Source organism: Eubalaena glacialis, chromosome 15 (genome assembly GCF_028564815.1).
Source record: "Eubalaena glacialis isolate mEubGla1 chromosome 15, mEubGla1.1.hap2.+ XY, whole genome shotgun sequence".
In the NCBI taxonomy this organism is placed as follows: domain Eukaryota; kingdom Metazoa; phylum Chordata; class Mammalia; order Artiodactyla; family Balaenidae; genus Eubalaena; species Eubalaena glacialis.
Genome location: NC_083730.1, coordinates 74660103 through 74681169, shown reverse-complemented (window position 1 = coordinate 74681169; position 21067 = coordinate 74660103). Strand labels below are relative to the sequence as shown.

General features: G+C 51.7%; 1 protein-coding gene across 1 annotated transcript; it reads left to right on the top strand.

Annotated features, from left to right (window-relative positions):
* The first annotated feature begins 1389 nt into the window (after positions 1–1389).
* Positions 1390–14360, top strand: SELPLG (selectin P ligand). Its single transcript, XM_061169836.1, has 2 exons — positions 1390–1461; positions 12377–14360. The coding sequence occupies exon 2, from the start codon at positions 12382–12384 to the stop codon at positions 13762–13764; it is 1383 nt and encodes a 460-aa protein (XP_061025819.1). The 5' UTR covers positions 1390–1461; positions 12377–12381; the 3' UTR covers positions 13765–14360.
* The last annotated feature ends 6707 nt before the right edge of the window (positions 14361–21067 follow it).

Genomic DNA, 21067 nt, shown 5'->3' with positions numbered 1-21067 from the left:
CCCTCGTGCCCCTCTGACTTGGCCATCAGCATCCTCCCCAGTTCTTGGAGAACCTTCCGTCTTTGGAGGTTTCCTATTTTATAGATAGAGAACTGGGGGTGGGGGGGGACTGGGACCTGGATGGGGGGAAGTCACCCCAGGGGCACACAGGTCCCTGACTCCTGGTCCACTCTCTCTCCTTGACCGCTGCATCTTAGGGATCTTGCCATCGGCTTCACACCTGTGGGTCTGGTGATGGGCCGTGGTTCAGGATGCACTGGGATTCGGGGTGGACATCCAAGGCAGATCCTAGCAGAGAGACTGTCCCGCCCCCAAAGTGCTTGTGAACCCAGGCTAGAAGAGACATACCTGGAATGCTTATGATCAGGAAGTGGCCTTCCTCTCCTGCATAAGGCTTTCAGAGTTTCTCAGCCCCTGCCCCTGAGGGCTGGCTATTCCCCCACCTGCTGGGGAGGAGCAGGAAGCTCTGAGGGTCTCCCTTCCTCTTTGGGGACTTCAGTTTCCCTGTCTGTACAGACTGAGTTTTGGGCCCCTTCCAGCTGTAGCTTCCTAAAGTGATCAAGGTTCTGTCATGTGAACAACCCACTGGGGCTCTGATTTTCAGTTTAAAACAACCTGTGTGCAAGGCAGGATGTGAACCTCTCTGCATGTGTCCTGAGCCCCACCTTGTACAAAGCCACTGGCCAGACCCTGGGAGACAGCCCTTCCTCCTTGGCTTCCTTGAGAGTCTGTGTTCTCAGGCCTCCCAACCTTGGCTCATGCTCTGCGCTCTCCTTGGGCTGCTGCTTTCCCCCTGGACTGCCCGCCCAGCCCACCCCTAGCCCACCCCTACTTGTCATCTCAAGGGCCACTTCTCCTTGGAAGAGTCTCCTGACAACTCCCCCCCGACCCAGGGTGGGTTAGGGGCCCCTCCCTGGCTCACCCCGGGGTGACATGACCACACTCTGTCCTAACGGTCTGTTTACTTGTTTACTTGCTGGCTTCCCCACCGTCCTCCTTTGCATCTGGTCACTCCCTCCCTTCCAGGACGGGTGCCCTCTCACCTCCACACTCCATCCCCGTGGAGTAGTGCTGTGGCATTTCTCAGCTTGGGCCGCCCCCCTCCCCCACCAACTACCGCTCCCCTGCAAGTTTCCATGTGGTTCTAGGTGTTTTCGTGGTTACAGGAACCCAAGAGTAACCTCGGGCTCAGCAGGGCCCTGTCCCCTACTACCCACCCAAGCTTGATCAACGTCCCCAAAGCTGCAACAAACAAGGAGGTGTGGGCCGTCACGTGGCCTTGAGTAACCACACTTTTGCTTCCTTCTTTTACACACGGCCACTGGGGGTTGGAGCAGTCTGAGACCACGGCAGAGGTGCCACAGCCGTGCTTGGCAGCACAGGCTGGGTCCTTGTCGCTAAAGCAGAGAAGCCGCTTCTCCTGGGCCCACGAGGCAGCCATCTCATGCTCTGCTGAGCACGGTAAGTGCCAGCTTGCAAAAACCACAGGGAGTGGCTGGGTGGCAGGGTCTCCAGGGACCAGCGGGCCTGCCTGACAGCCAAGGGCAGGCTCGGGGGCAGCCCCGGGCAGAGCCTGAGCTGCAGCCCCTGGAAAGGACACCCCAAATCCCTGGGCACTCGGGATTGAGGTCTGCCTGGAGTTTGTAGCCTTATTCTGCTGTCTCTTCCGGATCCTGCTCCCTTCCATCCTGCCTTTCCTGTCAGGTTTGCCAGCAGCTGCCAGCTTGGGGGCTACTCTGAATTCAAAAAACTGGAGAAATCAGGAGCATTTCCCTAAAAATCATCCTACTCCTTCTTTCATGGTTGGGAAACCAAGGCCCGGAGAGGTGAAAGGATTTGCTCAGGCTATGGATCCATAAAAATAGTGTTTCCAAACTGTGTTTTTCACATTCTTATAGGATTGAGAAAGTGATGCTTGTCCACAGCAAATTATTAAAATATTAGTATTAAGATACTACTGCTAGCAAAGGAGAAAATAATAATGATTAGAATACTCTTATTACTTTTGTATCTGGGGTGCTTTAGGGGCATAAAAGAGAACGGTGGGGGGCTGGTGGCTAAAGCAGTGTCCCCTTACACACACACACATACACACACACACACACATACACACACACGCCCATAGACAAGGATCAGGGCGGGCAGGCTCTGGTCTCCTGGAATTCTTTTTTCGTCAGGAAGTGCTCCCCGGCCCCGGGCAGGCCACACCCTACGTGGTAGATGCCTCTCTCACTGGGCTTGGCCGGCAGACAGGGGAGATTGAAACTCAATGGAATGGGCTGGGATGCCAGGCTGAGCACTCCCTGGGAACCTAGGCCTTCAGAGGGGCCAGGGAATCATCTGAGAACCCTGCCCCCTTTTTACAAATGAGAAAACCAAGGCTCAGAGGGGAGAAGCAGCAGCCCATGGCAGCATTGCTGGGAGGTGGCCAAGCTTGGGCTTGTGGTGGCCCCATCTGGCCACAGGACCCTCATGGAGCCCACAAAGACCCAAGGCCTCTGTCTCTCAGTCTCCTTTGCTGAGCTGGAGCAGGAAGACAGTGGGGGTGGCCTCTGGCTAGAAGGAAGTAGGATTGTTACCTGTTGTACTTCTTGTTGCAGGACAGGCCACTAAATCGAGAGACAAGGTGTTGGGGCAAGGAATAGCGACTTTATTTGGAAAGCCAGCAGACCGAGAAGATGGCCCACTAGTGTCCCAAAGAACCTTCTTACCTGAGTTAGAATTCAGGCTTCTTGTATACTAAAAGGGGAGGGGGTGTGGCTGGTTGTTGCAAACCTCTTGGTGCTGGAATCCTTTTTCTTGCAGCTGTCCACATAGTTCTGGTCACAATGTTCCTGTAAACCTCCAACAAGACAATTGTTATTTTCTGTTCTGCAACTTTTTAATCTCTATATGAATGGAAAAGTGTTATACCTTTAAAGGTCAAGCCCGGGACGCAGAGCCTTGAGAAAGGATATTATGTATATTTCAAGCTGTAGGTGACATTCCTTTACAAAGGTGCAGAGCCAGTAGGACTAAGCAGAGGCAACAGAGCACAAAGGTTAGAGCTAAAGGAATAGATCCAACATGGAGTCAGGCTTGTTCTTCTCTGTTACAATTCCCTACTGTCCATGTCCATTCAACAATCTTGCGGGATAAGGGGTGATGACCACTCTGGCTACTTCCTGCTGAACGGGGGCAAGGAGGGGGTGATGGTGGAATGGAATTTATCAACTTGGAACTGGAAGTATTCCCGAGTCCTAGGCTGGGTATAAGCAGTTTGCATTATGAGGACACAGCTCCCCCTTTTCATGGCCCTGTCATAACACTTAGACAAGCACTTGAACATATATATAAACTCCAGCACTTGGGATGAGGGCTCCTAGGCTGCTCTGCCCTGAGCTGTCTTTGCATATTTCCCCTGTTGGCCACACAGATAACTTTATTAAAGCATTTCCTTTCCAACAAGTACAAGTGAAATGGGAGAGTAAAGTCATCGTTACTTATCTGATAGGAGGGTGGTAGGATCTTAACAACAACTTAAGATCTTCTGATGGCTTGCAAGTGCAAGTCTGCAGACCTATTGGCTACAGATTCTCCTGCCTGGGCAGACACCTGTAATGGCCTACCATCCAATATTTCAAAAGGGCTTAATTTAAGCTTGCTTCTGGGAGCCGCTCTAATCTGTCGCTGGGCAACTAGCAAAGCCTTATCCCAAGGTAAATGAGTAGTTTCCAATCAATATGATACCTGTTGGGTTATACTTGTAGACAAAAGCAAGCCCATTGTCACTTTGGTGTTAGGCAATCCAAATCGAGGAATAATTTGCCTTTCCTGGGGCACCATCAGCCCAAACTTCTCATCTTACCTTTCTGTAGACCTCAGGGGGATCAAGTTCTGTCTGTTTTTCTGAGTTTTCTAGGAGAGCCCTCTGTAGGTGTTAAAGCATGTTCTGGTGGGACTCTGATATCAAGTTGTCCTGGTGAAAAAGTCACTTGAGCATTTAGTTTACAGAGGCAATCTTGGCCCAGGAGGGGGATAGGGCATTCAGGCATGTACAAGAAACTACGTTTTAATATCAGATTTCCTAATTGATACGCCAATGGTTTGAAAATGATCACTCTGTACTTCCCCTGATACCCCAGTGACTGGGGTAGACTGGGATGTTCTCTGTGCCAACTTAGTGTTTAGCATGGAATACGTTGCCCCTGTGTCTACCAGAAAGTCAATCAGTTTGCTTCCCACTGTCAATTTTACCCGGGGCTCCTGTGGGGATATTTGAATTGAGTGTCATAAATCCAGAGGAGCCCCTGGGCCTCTTCATTCATCATCTAAACATTCTTCCCTCTCTACCATCTGAGAGGCCCCACTCCTTTCCTTTTTTAGCCCTCCTTTTTAAAAAAAAATTTTTTTTAATTGAAGTATAGTTGATTTACAATGTTGTGTTAGTTTCAGGTATACAACACAGTGATTCAGTTATACGTATATTTATATCTATTCTTTTTCAGATTCTTTTCCCTTATATGTTATTACAAAATAGTGAGTATAGTTCCCTGTGCTATTCAATAGGTTCTTGTTGTTTATCTATTTTATATATAGTAGTGTGTATATGTTAATCCCAAACTCTTAATTTATCCCTCCCCCACCTCTTTCCCCTTTGGTAACCATAAATTTGTTTTCTTTGTCTGTGGGTCTATTTCTGTTTTGTAAATAAGTTATTTTGTATCTTTTTATTGAGATTCCACAAATAAATGATATCATATGATATTTGTCTTTCTCTGGCTTACTTCACTTAGTATGATAATCTATAGTTCCATCCATGTTGCTGCAAATGGCATTATTTGGTTCTTTTTTATGGCTGAGTAGTATTCCATTGTATATATATACCACATCTTCTTTATCCATTCATCTGTTGTTGGACATTTATGTTGCTTCCATGTCTTTAGCCCTCTTGTTCTTTAATTTCAGGCATTCTCTTTCTCAATGTCCTTTCTCCTTACAATAAGTGCATTGTTCTTTACCTAGTGCTGGCTTATCTTTCTCAGAGCCTCCTGTCTTCCAGGAATCCAATGCAACAGTTAGAAAAGTACATTTCACCTTGTGCCTTCTTTTTCTGTTTGTGTTCTCTGCTGCTGAATACCTTAAAAGCAATGTCTACCAACTGAGAAAGATTCATTCCAAATACACCATCTAATTTTTGTAACTTTCTCCTGATATCTGGGGCACTTTGCCTGATAAAGTTCATGTTTACCTTTCTAGTATTTTTAGGGCCCTTGGGATTGGCATCAGTATAATGTCTGTAGGTCTGATAAATCCTTTCCAAAAATTCCGAGTGGTCTTCATTTGATTTGTGCTGAATTTCTTGAATATTTTCAAACTCTTTTGTTTTGGGACCCCTTTTCGAAGCCCTGCCAAGATGCACTTAGGGCAGTGTTCTAATAAGGGCATTGCTGCCTCACTGAGGATCCCAATTTGGTTCAACTGTGGGTGCTGCTAGGTGGGCTTTGGGTGTACCATTTGGGTCCATTAGGTGGAGCTGGTACGCTTCTTCCCTGGCCTTATCAGTGACCATTCTCCTTTCATCTCCTGTAAGGATCATGTTGAGAAGAATGTGTATGTCTGTCCAGGAAGGGTGATGGGTGGCAAAAATGGAAGCAAACAATTCTGTCATTCGGAAAGGATTCTCCCTATAAGGAGGATTGTCCAATTAAACAAGTCCAAGGTTGACAAGGGACTGTGCGTCCATAGAAACCCAGCCAGCTGGCCATTTTCATTTATGCACCCTACTGGATAATTGCCCTGCTCTGGGAGTGGCTCCCAGTCCAAATTGGGTGCCCTGTTGGGTCTTAGATGGTGATACCAGACGAGGTCCCTGTGCCCAGGAAAATAATTGATCCCTATAAGGAGAGGGAGCCCGTCTGACCACTACCTGAGCCCCGGTGTTGGGAATTGGGGCTGGAGCAAGAAGAATGGGAGGCAGTGGAAGAGGTAGATGTACTGGCATAGTGGCTGGAGTGGCTGGGACCCAGCTCAGCCAGGGGAGTGTTTAAGGTTTGGAGCAATGTATCCTCATTCTTGTTCCCTTCCTTTTCTTCCTGTGTGACAGCTCTTGCCTTGGGTTTCTTTTCAGGCCTTTATACTGTAAGGCGACAACTGTCTGACTTTTTCTCATCCTGATGTAATAGCACAAATGCTTGCATGTAGGGGATTTTATCATTCTTCCCTGCTTCTTCACAGAATAGCTCTAATTTCAGGATTGTATTGTAATTTAGAGAGCCATTCAAAGGCCACCATTCCTTAGATCCTAAAAGGTACTGTGGCCACACACTGTTAAAATAAAATATCATCTTCCTCTTACTCATGGGTTCATAGCTGTAATCAGACCACTTATCCAACATGCACCCCAGAGGACTTTCTTTAGGGATAGTTGAAACATTCCCATCTTTTAAAGACAGAAATACAAGATGGAGTCAGGCTTGTTCTTCTCTGTTACAGATGGCTGGTGTGTATCTGTGTGTGTGTGTCTGTGTGCTGGTCCATCTGTCTACAGACAGACAGATATCCTCTGAAAATTGTCAGTTGTTAAACTAAAACCAGGTGTAAGTCTCAATGAATTCATTTGTGAAAGGACCTCACTTCCTCTGTACCAGGCCAGCAAATTTGGGTACGACAGTTGAGAGTTGGGTTTTTTGGAGGGTGGGAGGGAAGGCAAAAAAAATCTTAGCTATCACTATGGTTTGTGTTCCTGTAAAGGGTCACAGAACATTCAACAGATATATCTGCAGTATTAAAATTTCATGGGGGCGGGTGGTAATTAGGAAAAGTAATGTCTAGAAAGGCTCCTTGATTGGGCTGGGGTAATTGATTAGAAAAGGTTGGGAAGTGCAGGATGACAAATGTGAGGCCAAAATCCTGCAGATGGCACGTCCTGTGCAGTTGTATGCCTGTTGCCCTGCCTCACTCCTGTGTCCACTCCTGCAACACGCCTTTAATGAGCCCCCAGGATGCCAGGCCTGTGGGGGCCAGGGATCCTGTGGAGACTTGTGGTCTGGTGGGGGCAGCAGGGCAGCCACAGTGCCTGTGCTCCAGTGGACCAATGTCACAGCGTCCACCAAGCACCTGCCCGTCTGCTAAGCCCTGGGTGTGTAGCGTGAGCCGTAAGATGTCTGTGGTTCCTGTCCTCTTAGTGTTTATGAGCTGATGGGAATGAATGTTTTGAAAGTAAACAAACATTTTTTAAAAAAGGTTTAAACAACCGGACTAATGATGCCTGGGCAATCTGGGAAGGCTTCTTGGAGGAGGCAGCATTTGCTTCGGCTCTGGAGAATGGCCAGGTCATGTTCACAGGTGGTACAGAGCTGTGACTATGAGGTGGGCTCTGGAGCAAGACCAACCAGGTTTAAGTTCCTGCTCCTTCTCTTACTGGCCACGTGACTTTAAGCACCAAGTGGGCCTCAGTTTCCCCATGTTTCATGTGGGGTTAATACGAGGAGGTTGTGGGGCCCGAGTGAGTTAATAGTTCATGCATAGCTCTTAGAACAGTGTCCAGCACATTGTCTACACTTGATACACAAACCAGAGGAGACCAAGGCTGTGTATGGCACCCAGGAGTTGCTGTGGAGACAGGTTTCTGGGGCTCCTGGCCCCAGCTCTCTCTGACTGACAAGGTCAGAAGTGTGTCAAAGCTGTCCCAGGGCTGTAGATTTTTCAGGGATGTGGCCTTACATGCAGAATGACAATGACAACAGCTGGCCTTTATTGAGCACTTACTATGTGCTAAACGCTCAACCTGGATCAGCTCACTTCAACACATAACAACCCCACAAAGTGTAGGCGCTACTGGTATCTTGTGTTCCAAGTGAAGAACCTGTGGCTCAGAGAGGTGTGTTCAGTTGCCCAAGATCACACAGCCTGTAAGCGACAGAACTGGGACTGGATCTGGTTTGTTACTGGATTTGATCCTGAGCTGGGCCAGATCCTGTCTGTTACCAAACCAAAACTGGGGTCTGCTCGCTTGTGTGCGGTAAAGCCAATCTGCTGACACCATGTTGTGGTGCAGGAAAGTGCGGCGTTTATTGCAGGGCGCCAGACAAGGAGTCCAGGACAGCTAGTGCTCAAAAAGCCCAAACTCCCCGATGAGTTTTAGCAAAGCAGTTTTAAACGCCAGGTGAGGGAGGGGAGTTCCAGGGGCTGTGATCAGCTCGTGCACAATTCTCTGATTGGTCGATGGTGAGGTAACAGGGTGGCATCACAGGGGTTAACATTATCAATCCTCATGCGCCAGGTCTGGGGTCATCAAGTAGTTAATTTCTTCCATCTGGTGGGGGTTTTAGCATCTGTAAAACACTCAGGAAATGTGCATCAGATACTATTATCTAGGTACTTCAGGGAGGAGCTAAAGCAGAGGATATGGGGGAGGGGTCTGTCCTGGGAAGGCCCCACAGGGTCCTGCTGGGTTACATGTCCAGTGCAGCAGGACTCAGACCTGTGCTGCGATCTCGGGGGACACCTGGGCCTCCGCTGGATCCCCTCTCTCGAGGCTGCTCAACCCACACCCTGAGATGCTCAGTCTTGGATCCTGAGATTTCAAGCTCTTGAACGCGGGGACTCCTGGGATTCAGGATTCCAAACGGGAGGTCCCAAGCTTCTTGAGTCCTACAAGCATCTTTCCTGAGTGGTCCAGGGCAGCCATGTGGCGCAGTCTCCAGAGCTGGGGTGTGGCCCCTGGCAGCTCGCTCCTCCACACAGCCTGGGTGGGGCTTGGGGAAGAAGCACCCTGGTTTCGGGTGAAGACAGGAAACGGGCAGTGTCTGACCTCCTCCATTAAGCAAGCAACAAGAAAAATAGGATGTGGCATCTCCTTGCCCCTCTCTCTGAGCCCTGCCCACCCCACTCCTGTGGTAAGTGACTGTTTTTCTACCATCAGAGAAGAGAAGAGGTGAAAGGTGGGGCCTGAAGGAAGTGACTTCACTGCCCTGAGCCTTGCTTCCCTAATCTGTGTAACAGGAACCATAGCAGCCAGTGCTGGAGGTGAAGATGAATGAGGCCCCCAGATGATGAGACAATGAGATGATCCATCCGCACTGGGGGTTTTATAATGCATCATAAATGTGTTTTAGCGAAGATTAAAGTTATTATCCTACCTGCCATACACAGCGCTTATGCTCTGCTCCTCTCCTTGTTAACTGCGTGGCTCTTTGGAGCCACAGAGCCTCTGGGAGCCATGTGGGTTTCAGTCACATGGGCTGAAGCCTGCCCAGCCACGGCCTGGCTAGAGGCTGCTGTGTCCCTGGTCCCTTCCCCTTGAAGCCCACAGTATGGCAGGTACTAGGCACCTGGATTGCCTGAGACTGACTGGGACGAGGGATTTTCAGTGCTAACACTGCAGATGTCTGGGATGAGCTGGTCGCCTTAGACAGGCCCAGGCAGGGAGATGCTGGTTTTCCTAGTGCTCACGGTTGCATCCCAAACAGGCGGGGAGGTCTCTGCTCTCACACAGGTCTTTGCAGCTTCCCTAACTGCTTCCCTAATGTAGGGAGGTAGGGAGGTCACCATCTCTGTACTCTCCCTGAGTTGGAGGGCCCCCTCTCCTCTGCTCCTCTGTCCACAGCGCCCCCTGCTGGATGCCAGCATCAGGGAATCTTCCCTGCAGCATCTCATTCCATTCTCATCTTTGAGACAGTATCGCCCATTTTACAGATGAGGAAACTGAGGCTCAGACTCGGTGAAGCGATCTGCTCAGGTTACACAGCGGCTAAGTGGTCTCTCCTCCACCCCAGGCTGCCTCTGTGTGCAGGGGACTGTGGGGATGGGTGCAGGGGGAGAGCCCACATTGGGGAACACAACCTGGTCCCTTCCATAGTACCCTCCCAGCCTCCCTGACTCGCCCAGTTGCCTCCCCGACCCAGGAACTGGTGGGTTGGGTCTTCTGTTTTTGTTTCTCCCTCTCTGCTTCCAGGAAGTGACTGAGGGCTCTGCCTTCCAGGAACCGAGAACTGCCCAAGTGGGGGTGGTGGGTGTGAGTCTTCATAGTTATGAAATATGTCCTAGAGCTGGTGGCTTATTCCTAAAGTCCCCTACCCGCAGGAAAGTGGGGCCAAGGTTAGGCCATATTCTCTTCCCCCAAGAAGGAACTCGACCCCCTGTGCAAAACAGTCTGCCTCCCAAAGGCAAGTTCAGAGGCAAAGAGTGTGTGTGCGTGTGTGTGTGTGTGTGTGTGTGTGTGTGTATAATACACTTATTAAGCACCTACTGTGAGCCTGGAACTTTTGAATCCCTCATCTCATTGCATTCTCCCAACAGCCCTGTGAGATGGGTAGTGTTTGTTGTTCCCATTTTACAGATAAAACTGAGGCTCAGAAAGGCAAAGATCTGGGTCAAGGTCATTCCTCTTGTAATGGACAGAGCTGGGACTTGAACATCATTTTGTTAGACCCCACAATCTGTGCCCTCAATCTTGTGCCCTTCATAGCACCCAGTACAGAGGGGGCTGACCTTTCTGGGTGATATGGCCTTCAAGGTCCTCCTTATTCTTACTTTGCCCTCCATTCCCCAGCTGGACCCCCAATAGCAGCCACAAACCCATCAAGCTAAGCTGTTTTCCAAGCCTTTGCTCCTTCTGCCCCTCCAACTAGATCAGGTCTCTCCACAAAGCCTTCCTGAGTCCTCGCTGGCTTCGAATCTGATCTCTGCCACTCAGCAGCTGTGTGGCTTTGGGCAAGTTGCTCTACCTCTCTGAGCCTCATCCCTCCTCAGTAAAGTGAGGACAACTGTGAGAGCCAGATGTGTCTGGTGCAAATATCATCAAGTTTGGTTTAAGAAATTATTTTAAGATAAAATCAGACTGGCATTTTAGAAACCATCATAATTCTAACTAACATGTGAGAGGTTGGATTGAGCCTAGAAGCTGAGGGATCCATGAGTGAGTTACAGTCACTCAAAGAATGATGAACAATTGCTCTCTGCCCCGAATTACATGAAGTGCAAGGAAAGGTATTGAATAAATGGAAAAGAATTTGAAAAAGAATAGATATATGTATCAATATATGTATACCTGAATCACCTTGCTGTACACCTGAAACTAACACAACATTTAAATCAACTATACTCCAATTAAAAAAACAAACAAGGAAAGGTACTGGAAATTATCCAGGCTCTGCCCCAGACACTGTGCCTGGGACTGCATATTGCTGAAGGGTGCTATGTCAGGGAATCGAGTGATATATGAATCCTGCCCCAGAACACAGCTATTGGTCACCACAGGAGTCTCAGCTGCAAGATTTTGAATCCCACAGACACCAGCCAGTGCCAGGGGGAGCGTAAGGGGAGAGAGGGAAATCCAGAAGGCATGAGCGTTCACAAGGCCAAGTAGAAAGATCAATGAGATGTCCAAAGGGAAAGGCACTGCCCTTTCTGGCTACCTGTTCGGGAGGCTGAGGGGTGATACCAGGATGGACAGTGGCCCTCCCCACTCACAGGCAAATGAGATGGTTGTCAACTTGCTGAGGACAGCCTCTTCAGAAAAGATTTGAGTTTATCTCCTGGCCCCAGATAGAGCAGTTGATGGCTCTGGGCCCTTGAGGACTTATGGGATAGATTTACTGAAAGAACTGAAGTAGCTGCCCTTTGTGGGAGCAAAGTGCTAAGGGCTTTGCAGGTATCATCTCATCTTATCCTCACAATAGTCTCCGGATAGGTGCTGTCATCCCCATCATGTAAGTGAGGACCCGGCCAAAGGGAACTGGGCCAAGCCAAGACACCAAGAAAGGATGAGAAAACTGAGAATCTGAGGGACAGGACAGGGCTGTGTGGGATGGGAGCCAAGATAAGGGAAAGTGGAACAGAGTGATGTGGAGAGAGGAGTCAGGATCGGACTCTGAGAGGCCTCAAAGAGCCAAATGAACAGCTTTATCCTGCAAACCTGCAGCCACCAAACTCTTGCTCATGGACCCCATCAGTGGACGATATAGGAACATTGATCTATTTATTAATTGTATACAAGTACCACTGCACTCATAATATATTATAAATGTATACAAAAATAGAAATTAAGAAGTGACATAAAAGTTAATATAACTAGAAGATCTAATATTATCTTTCCGCGCCCCAGTAGATTGTCTTGCCCACAAATAAAAAGTTTTAATAAAAAAGAATAAGGAGGCAAATACATTTCTATGCACCATGTAGAGGGAGTTGAAGGGCTACCCCCAAGATGGATTCATTGATGTTGTTAAGTAATAATAGCTGCTATTTGCTGAGGGTCTTCTGTGCACCAGGCATGTGCTGGATCACAAGGATGCCCCAGGCCAGATGTGCTCCCAGCTGTGGCCGTTGAGGGTGCTTGGCAGGTCCAGGGGTGCAGCTATCCTGACATCCCTCTGTCCTTATCCCCCTCCAGGTGCCATGTTTCTGAAACTCCTACTGCTCCTGGCCCTGCTGGGCCCTGGCAGCAGCCTCCAGCTGTGGGAGACCTGGGAGGATGCAGCCGAGGAGGCCCCAGGCCCCCTGCTTGTCCGTGGCCGGAGAGAAGTGGATGAGGACGACTCCGACATATATGACTATGACATACAGACGGACCCTCCAGAAATGCTTAACTATAGCACCGAGGCCCCCAAGCTTCTGCCTGTGACGGGAACATTGGAGCAGAGAGAGTCGGCAGGGCCTTTAACACCTGAGCCAACCACTCTGGAGGTGGCCACAAGGGACCCTGCTGTCCTGGATGCCGGAGGGGCAGCCACTGGGAATCTGAGCATGGAACTGGTCATACTGGTCACTCTGACCAAAGAACCAGTCACTGTAATCCCTCCCATCATGGAGGATCCATCCACAGAATCAGCTGCAGTGGAGGCCCTGTCCACAGGGCCAGCAGGCAGAATGGCACTGGCCACAGAGCCTGCAGCCACAGAGGCTCTGTCCACAGAGACCCTGCCCACGGAGCCAGCAAGCACAATGGCACCGGCCACAGAACGCACAGCCAGGGAGGCCCTGTCCACAGGGGCCATGTCCACAGAATCCACTGCCATGGGGGCCCTGTCCACGGAGGCCCTGTCCACAGAATCCACTGCCACGGAGGCCCTGTCCACAGAACCGACGGCCACGGAGACCGTGTCCCCAGAGGCCCTGACCACAGAATCCACTGCCACAGAGGCCCTGTCCACAGAATCCACTGCCACAGAGGCCCTGTTCATGGAACCCACAGTCACAGAGGTTCTGTCCACGGAACTGGCCACCACAGCAGTTCTTTCCATGGAGCCCACTACCACAGGGGCCCTGCCCACAGATCCAGCCACTGTGAAGACCCTGCCCACAAGACCTGCTACCACAAGGGGCCTAACCACAGCCCTTCCTGTGCCCTCTGATCCTCCCAAGAGCACCATTGTGGCAGTTGGCAATTCATCTGATGACTTGATCTACAAATGGAAAAATGGTCAGAGTCTTTTCCCCCGGAGCTCCGTGGCCCCAAGCCCCACAGAGGGCCTGCTTGACCCCAGCTCAGTGAAGCAGTGTCTGCTGGCCATCCTCATCCTGGCCCTGGTGGCCACCATCTTCCTCGTATGCACCGTGGTGCTGGCCATCCGCCTGTCCCGCAAGAACCACCTGTACCCCGTGCGCAATTACTCCCCCACTGAGATGGTCTGCATCTCGTCCCTGCTGCCCGATGGGGGTGAGGGGCCAGCTGCCATGGCCAATGGGCGCCTGCCCAAGGCCAAGAGCCAGGGCCTGAAGGCGGGGCCTGGGGAGGACCGCGAGGGGGATGACCTCACCCTGCACAGCTTCCTCCCTTAGCTCCCGGCCCGGCTGCCTGAGCAGGATCAGACCCCCAAGTGGCCTCCATAGCCTGCTGGGCCACCACCCATACCCAGGCTCTATGCCATGGGTCCGGGCTTCCTTGGAGCCCCCTGGGGATGGGAATGTTCAGGATGGGAACCCTGGCCGCCCTACACGGGACTGAGAGCAGCCAAGGTCCAGGCACCAAAGCAGGCCTGGCAAACGGAACCTCCAGTGGAGGCTGGAGAGGCTCCCTCCACCTCCCTGCCTCCCATGTGTTCTTGGCCCCCTCTAACGCCTCCCACAGCTGCTGGAATCCCATCCCCATGTGCCCAGGAGGACTCAGGGTTCCCTGCCCACACCCCCACTGCCACTTTCTTCTGGTGGCCATGGTCACCGCACAGGAAGGGGGCACTTTTGGGGGGGAGTACGGCATTCCTGAGTTCATTTCCTGTCACTCCCCATTTGGGGTATCTCTCCCAGGAGCCCAGGGTGAGGGCTGGGTATGTGAGGGCTGGGCAGGCTTGGAAAGCCCAAGGCTACAGGCTTCTTTGGGACTTTGTGGACCAATGAGCTTCCATCTGATGATAGAGTGACCCCCGTCCCGCCCTCCCTCGCCTACCCCTGTGGCCTTGTTTTAGGGTGGGCTCTGTCTTGTTCACCGAAGTCTCCCAGGGCCCAGCTCGGGGCCCGGGAGAGCACAGACACTCAGTAAATGTTTGGTAAACAAGCGATGGCTGAACGAATGCATCAAGGTACCAAGTGCCTCCTTCAGGTGGGGAGTTGGTCCTCTGCTGTTCACACCCAGCCCCAGGCCCCTCAGGAAGACCCCTGCACGGGCTGTTGCGGTTACTTCAGGGCGCATCTTGCTGTACCCTTGGGCAGCTGCGAGGCGGGGTTCAGGCTGTTGGAGGACAGAGGGTGCTGGCCTCGGGAACCACTTTCTTCAGCACCTCCCGTGACCCAGTTCAAGCCCACAGAATTTGGTTCCCCCCGCCAAATCTCAGCCAGATACCCCTCTAAACACCAATGCCATCCTCCCCAGAAGCCCACCCTGACCCCTCTGTTCCACATGGGGCCCATCTCCCGTTAACACCCAGCGGCCCCTCCTCACAGGGGGAGCCTGGCCACACCCTACAAGGCCTTCCTACAACTGACCACCTGTCATGTAGAGTTGGGGGCCAGTAAACTTTTTCTTAAAGGGCCAGACCATAAATATCTCAGGTTTGGCAGGCTGCGTGGCCTCTGTTGCAACTTCTCGACTCTGTCATCGTGGCATGAATGCAGCGATTGACTCTGTGTCATAAATGAATGGGTTTGGCTGAATTCTATTGAAACTTTGTTTACAAACAGGCAGCAGGCTGGGTTAGGCTCTATAAGTTAGCTTGTCCCTGACTTAAGTGTAGAGTGACCAGATGTCCCGGTTTGTTTGAGACTGCCCTGATGTTAGCACTGAAAGTCCTATATCATGGGATATAAGACTTTCAGCTCCAGCAATCAGGACAGCGGGTGGCCCTACTTAAGCACTGAAACCCACGTGGATCCTGAGGGTCAGATCAGGGAGCCAAAGGCTTAAGAGAAGTGAAGAGCCTGGCTTACTTCCTGACAGTGGCTGAGCTGGGATTCAAACTCTTGATTTTTGCTTCCCAATGCCTTTTAGTCATTTTTGTACAGGGAGAAGGACAACACACACACACACACACACACACACATTTCTACCTTCTAAAACATTCATCTCAGGGGACTTTTTCTCTTCTAGAAAAATACCTCCAGGGGCCTCTTTGGGAATGCAGGACCCCTCCACTCCAGGGCATAACCTGCAGAGAGAGAGTTCAGAGAAAATGTTGAATCTGAGGGGTATTGGCTGCAGCTCGGAGAGACAGGTTGGGGGAACAGGAGAGACTGGGGAAAGGCAGGAGGAACACGAAAGGCAGCAGGGCTGTGGGGGACAGAATCAGGGAGCGGAGAATTGTCTGCTTCTACCCTCCCCCACCCCACCCCTGAACCTCTAGAACTAGTGTGATACACAGGAAGTTGTGTTCAAGGTGCTTTGGCAGGGGCGCTGGTGGAGAGGGTTATCTACCGTGGGCGGGAACAGCTGACCCTGCAGAAGGCCGGTTCCTAAGGGAACAACAGGAGTTCACTTCGCCTTTGGCAGTGATCAGAAAAGTCAGGGGGGAGCTCCACATCACGGCGGTGGGGACCCAGAGGCTGAAGGACTTGGGGGCACATTTGGGCAGTCCCTCTGGGGTCTTGCTTCCCCGTCCGTCTGGGCAGGGAGCAGGTCTCCGCGTTCCCCTGAGGGCTCCCTGAGCGCCTCTGCTCCAGGACGTTGGTTCTCCATCTCTACTGGAAGAGGACCACCCCTCTGCCGCCCTCTCTTCAAGGTGCAGGATTTGTCAGCAGCAGGGATGGTGGGTGCTCGAAGCAGCCACCAGGGGGCGCCCGCCACCAGCTCTTGGAGCCAATGGCAGCCTGGCGCTCCCTTGGTCCAGTCTCTGAGGATGAAGGAGGAATGGTTCAAACAGGACCCAGCTCCAAACCCAGTAGGGTGCTGGTATATATTTAACAACTGGCTCCTTGGGTGGATTGGTGCCCAAGGTATGATTTGCAGTGCTTGCCAACTTCCTTGCTGTAAATGCTCCCATGGCTGATTTTGAGAAACCAACCATTTATATGGTAGATGATACAAAAAGGTAAATAATGCCAACAGGGTAGGTAATAGTAGGATGTAGTAAAATCATGAGGAAGTGATGAGTTTTGAGTATTGAGGACCTTGGTTTTTAATATAATGTAATTTAACTGTGAAACAACTGACTCACAAAATTCTGAAAATTTGACAGCTGGCTCTCAGAAACTGGTATAGGCTGGCTCCTGCATCTCAGTGTGTCCTTTCCCTTGTCCAGACCTCCCCTTGCCCTTGAACATCACCCCCTGAATCTCCCCATCCGTCCACTGAGCATGAAAATCTGCCACATCTCCATGAATCCCCTCAAACAGCCTAGGAAGGAGGAACTAGGATTCTCCCCCATTTTACAGAAGAGGAAACTGAGGCTCAGAGAGGTGAAGTCACCTGTCCCAGGTCTTACATGAGGATCTGAGATTGGAACCCAGGCCTGAATTAGAAAGCTACGTTCTTACCACTAAGTTACGCTATCCTAGAGATCACAGCGGGGTTCTGGGGGAATCCCATGCCCCAAACTCCCACCCCTGCTGACCTGTCCTGACATCTGGAAGTCCCCTGTCAGTCACCCTTTGTGGCTCCTGGTAGCTGAGGGAAGGCATTGGGACTTGGGAGAGTGATAAAGCCGAACCCAGCTTGCAGAGAGCAAGGACACAGCAGAGCTGGAACCCAGGACAGAGAGAGATGGCTGGGACAAGGAGCTGGAATTTACTGGGCACTCAGTCCATGCCCAGCCCCACGCCAAATGCTTTATCAGCCTGATCGTATTCAGGCCTCACAACAACCTGTGATGTTGGGACAATTATTATCCCACTTTACTGCTAGGGAAGCTGAGGTTCAGAAAGCTGGACCATTGGCTCTAGCAGGTCGCACTGCTAAGAAACCAGACTCTGCTGACTTCAGCTCTGGTGCAGGGAAGGAAGGAGGGTAGACAGGATATGGGGGTCAGGAGGTGGCATGCTAAATTTACTCCAGTCCCTTATCCCTTTGGAGGGGGTGCTGCCAGCCCTGCGGGTGGTTCATCTGGCAGCTGATCTGGGCAAAGGCTCCCCAGACCCTCCCTCCATATCCCACCCCCACCTGCCACTCAGCCAAGCCTTACCCGATGCCTGGGATGGGGTAAGTGCTCCATAAGCCATAGCTATTAGGATTATAAAATGCAGAAAAAAGACTGGAAGGAAGTACACCAAATTATTGAGAGATTAGCCATCGAATGTGGGATTATAGGTGAATTTTATTTGCTTCTTTCGACTTTTCTGTGTTTTCCTAATATTTTTCAGTGGACGGAACAAAACCGTAAGTGTTTAGGAAGTCTGGGGGTCCCAGGTCTCCCCAGCTAGTGAGTAAAGCCATCGTTCTTTAGCTATTAATGCCCACACAGGAAGGCTCTGAGCTTGTGGTCCTCACCTAGGGGCGACTTTGCCACCCCAGGGGACATCTGGCAATGTCTGGAGATACTTTTGATTGTTGCTACTTAGAGGAACATTGCTGGCACCTAGCAGGTGGTCAAGGACCCTGCTAAACATCCTGCAGTGCACAGGACAGCCCCACACAGCAAAGAAGTGCCTTGTCCGAATGTCACTGGTGCTGAGGTGGAGAAACCTTGCTTTTCCCACTCGGCAGTGAGAGCCCTACGGAGCTCCCCTTCTCAGAAGTTTTTGGAAACCCAGAGGGGCCTCTGTGTGGCCATGAACTTGGTTGTTGAGCATCCTTTTGGTGGCTGGAAGGCTGTAGCCCTAGCTGCCCAGGCTCTTGCCACTTGAGGGGCCCGCAGAGCCAGTGCCCCATGCCTGAGGCTGGCAAAATAAGGATGCTGTCGCTGAGCCTGGCAGGGAGACAGCCTTGGAACTGCTTTTCCTAGGAAAGAAGGAGAGAGGAACAGGCCCAGGGCAGGAGACTGGAGAACCAAAGGGGCAAAGACTAGTCTCTTTCCCGGGCACACGAACCCTGCGGGGGGGTGGGGCATGGGCTGATGAATCAAGGTCCTCTCCTGTCTCAGCACTGATTCTGGGCTGCCCCCTCCCTTGGGGAAGCCCTTCCAGGAGACCCTGTTGTTCTGCCTTGTGTCTGGCCTCCAGGCCCCCTAGAGGGACAGGCTTCAAGGGATTCCCCCCAGAGTTTCAGTGGCCCCTCAGCAAATCACTGGATACAAATGAATCTGTAGGACAGTGGGGTACCTAATTCCACCAGTTGAAGCTTCTGGAACACGACTCCTGCCCTGCTTGGACCCCCATATCACCTATTGACAAACGTGTTGGCTGGATGAGTGCAAGAAAACTGTCACCTCTCATTCTCACTCTGCTCCGGCCCCATGAGACTTCTTGTTCTTTCTTCCTCACATGCTCCTGCCCCAGGACCTTTGCACTTGCTATTCCTCTGCCTGGTATCCTCTTCCCAGATGTCTGTGTGACTGGCATCTTCTCATCCTTTACGTCTCAGCTTGCATGTCACCTCTTCAGAGGGGCCCTCTCTGCAGCCCTGCCCCCAGTTTTTCTTGAGGACAACCCCATTTTCCCCTTCCAGGTACAGATGACCATCTGGAGAGACGTTATTGATATATGGACTTTTGCTGTGCAAGGGCGGGGGCCTCTGTCCCTTACGTTCACTCTCTCCTTTTCACTGCACAGAGCCTGGCACACAGTAGGGGTTCAGGAAACATTTACTCAATGAACAAATGAGCAAGGAAGGCTGGCGAGGGTGTGAGAATGGAAGCAAGGCCATGTGACTGGCAAAAATCTAAGCGTCAAAGGCAGAAATCAAGGGAGCCTTAGGTTTGAGGCTCAGAGTCAGGCAGACTGGGCTCGAATCCCCGCTCTGCTGTTTACAAGTTGCTGGACGTTGGGCAACTCTAACCTCTTGGAGCCTTAGCTTCCACACCTGAGAAATGGGGAGAACAGTCCTTGCTATTCGTACGGCTCTGACATGGCTGGCACACTGCAGGGGCCCAGCTGGGGCACACCCTGGAGGGATAGTCCCTGGCTATGGGGCAGGCGTGGACCCTCTGAGGGGAACTGTGGGGCCTCCACGTCCCCCCCAGGCCTGTCCCCCCAGCCCCTGTGGTTTGCCTAGCAACCCCCGCCCTGTTGAGCTCGCCGTCTTTTGGCCTAAAATTAGCTCACAAATTCCTTGGCTGCCTGGTTGGTGCTTCCAACCGACAATTCAAACCAGATGTTTCCAGCTGTCGGGGGCCCTTCCCCCATGGCCAGCGCCTGCGTGTGCCCCGGGGAGGTCGGACCCTACCCAGGAGAGATCAATCCGCGACACGCACTCAGGGGCCCCGGCAGCAGGGCAGCGGGAGCGGGAGCCAGCCTGGGCCTCTGGGCTCACCCCTCCAAGGATGGGGGCCTCCTCGCCGGCTGACCTGCTGGTGGGTGAGGGCTGGGGTGGGTAATTGCTCTGCCCTTTTCCATCCAGGAAACTTATGGAGCACCTGCTGTATGCCAGGCCTCTGTATTCGCTGCTGTCCAATGCTGTGAGGAAGATTGTCAGTCCGAGGTGCCACCTGTGTTGCTGTTGTTATTATTAGTGTATGTATTTAGTGCCAGGTACCAAGGCTCATTGCATTCTCACAGTAACCCAAGGAAGTGAGTGTTACTATTACCCCCATTTTACAGATGAGGGAACTGAGGCCCAGAGTGGTGGGATGACTTAGCCCAAGGTCACCCAGCTCTGAAGCAGCAGAACCCAGAGGTCCCTGAAGGGCAGGTGGTCTCAGCTCACTCTGGGTGTGTTTTGCCTCCTTGCTGTCACCCCCATGTGGCCCTGTCCCTCCTGGTGGATGGATCTGGGGGGTGTGGAAGACCCTCTCTGTCAGGCTGTCCCTGGGCTCAGGTGCAGAAGGCTGACTCATGGCAGCTGCCAGGAGAGGTGGTTCATTAGGGAGCCCCGGGAGCCAAGTTTCTGGTCCCAGCTGAGTCAGAAGCCAGTGGCCAGGGGAGAGCTGGGGATCTGCATGGGCTTTGCAGGGGCTTTATGTGGAGCCCCTTCCCCTCCCCAGAGGTGGGACCCAGAGCCCTCTCTTGGTGAGGGTCCTCAAGAGAAAGGGTACGTGTGTGTGTGTATGTGTGTGCGTGTGGCATCAGGGATAAAGAGGAGAGGGGATTGATGCAGGGGGAGGAGAGGCTTTCACACACATGGGGAACCATGGTTGGCCTTCACTCATAGAGCCAAAGCCCCTGCAAATGCAGGGGCCTGATCTGGACCTGGTGCCCTCTGACCTCACTTCCTCCTACTCTCCCGCTCACTCACTCTGCTCCAGCTTCATCGGACACTTCTTTTCCATGCCTTGAAAATGCCAGGCGCCCCCTACCTCAGGACCTTTGCACTTGCTCTTCCCTCTGCCTGGACCACTCTTCCTCTGATCATCTCCCTGACTCACTCTCTCACATCCTTCAGGTCTTTGCTTGAACATCAGCCTTTCCCTGCTTTATTTTCCTCCATACCCCTTACCAGCATCTTCCATACTGTATATAATTACCAAGTTATCTTTTTAATCATTTTCCAGTCCCACTAGAATGCAAGCTCTGTGAGGACAGGGATTTTCATCTGTGTTGTTCTCTGCTGTAGCCCCAGTGCTTGGAAAGTGTCTGGCACATAGTATGTGCTCAATAAGGATTTGCTGAGAGAGAGAGAGAGAGA

What these genes read in the sequence shown, in the direction of transcription:
- SELPLG (XM_061169836.1), top strand. Translation starts at nt 12,382, where the DNA reads ATGTTTCTGAAACTCCTACTGCTCCTGGCCCTGCTGGGCCCTGGCAGC.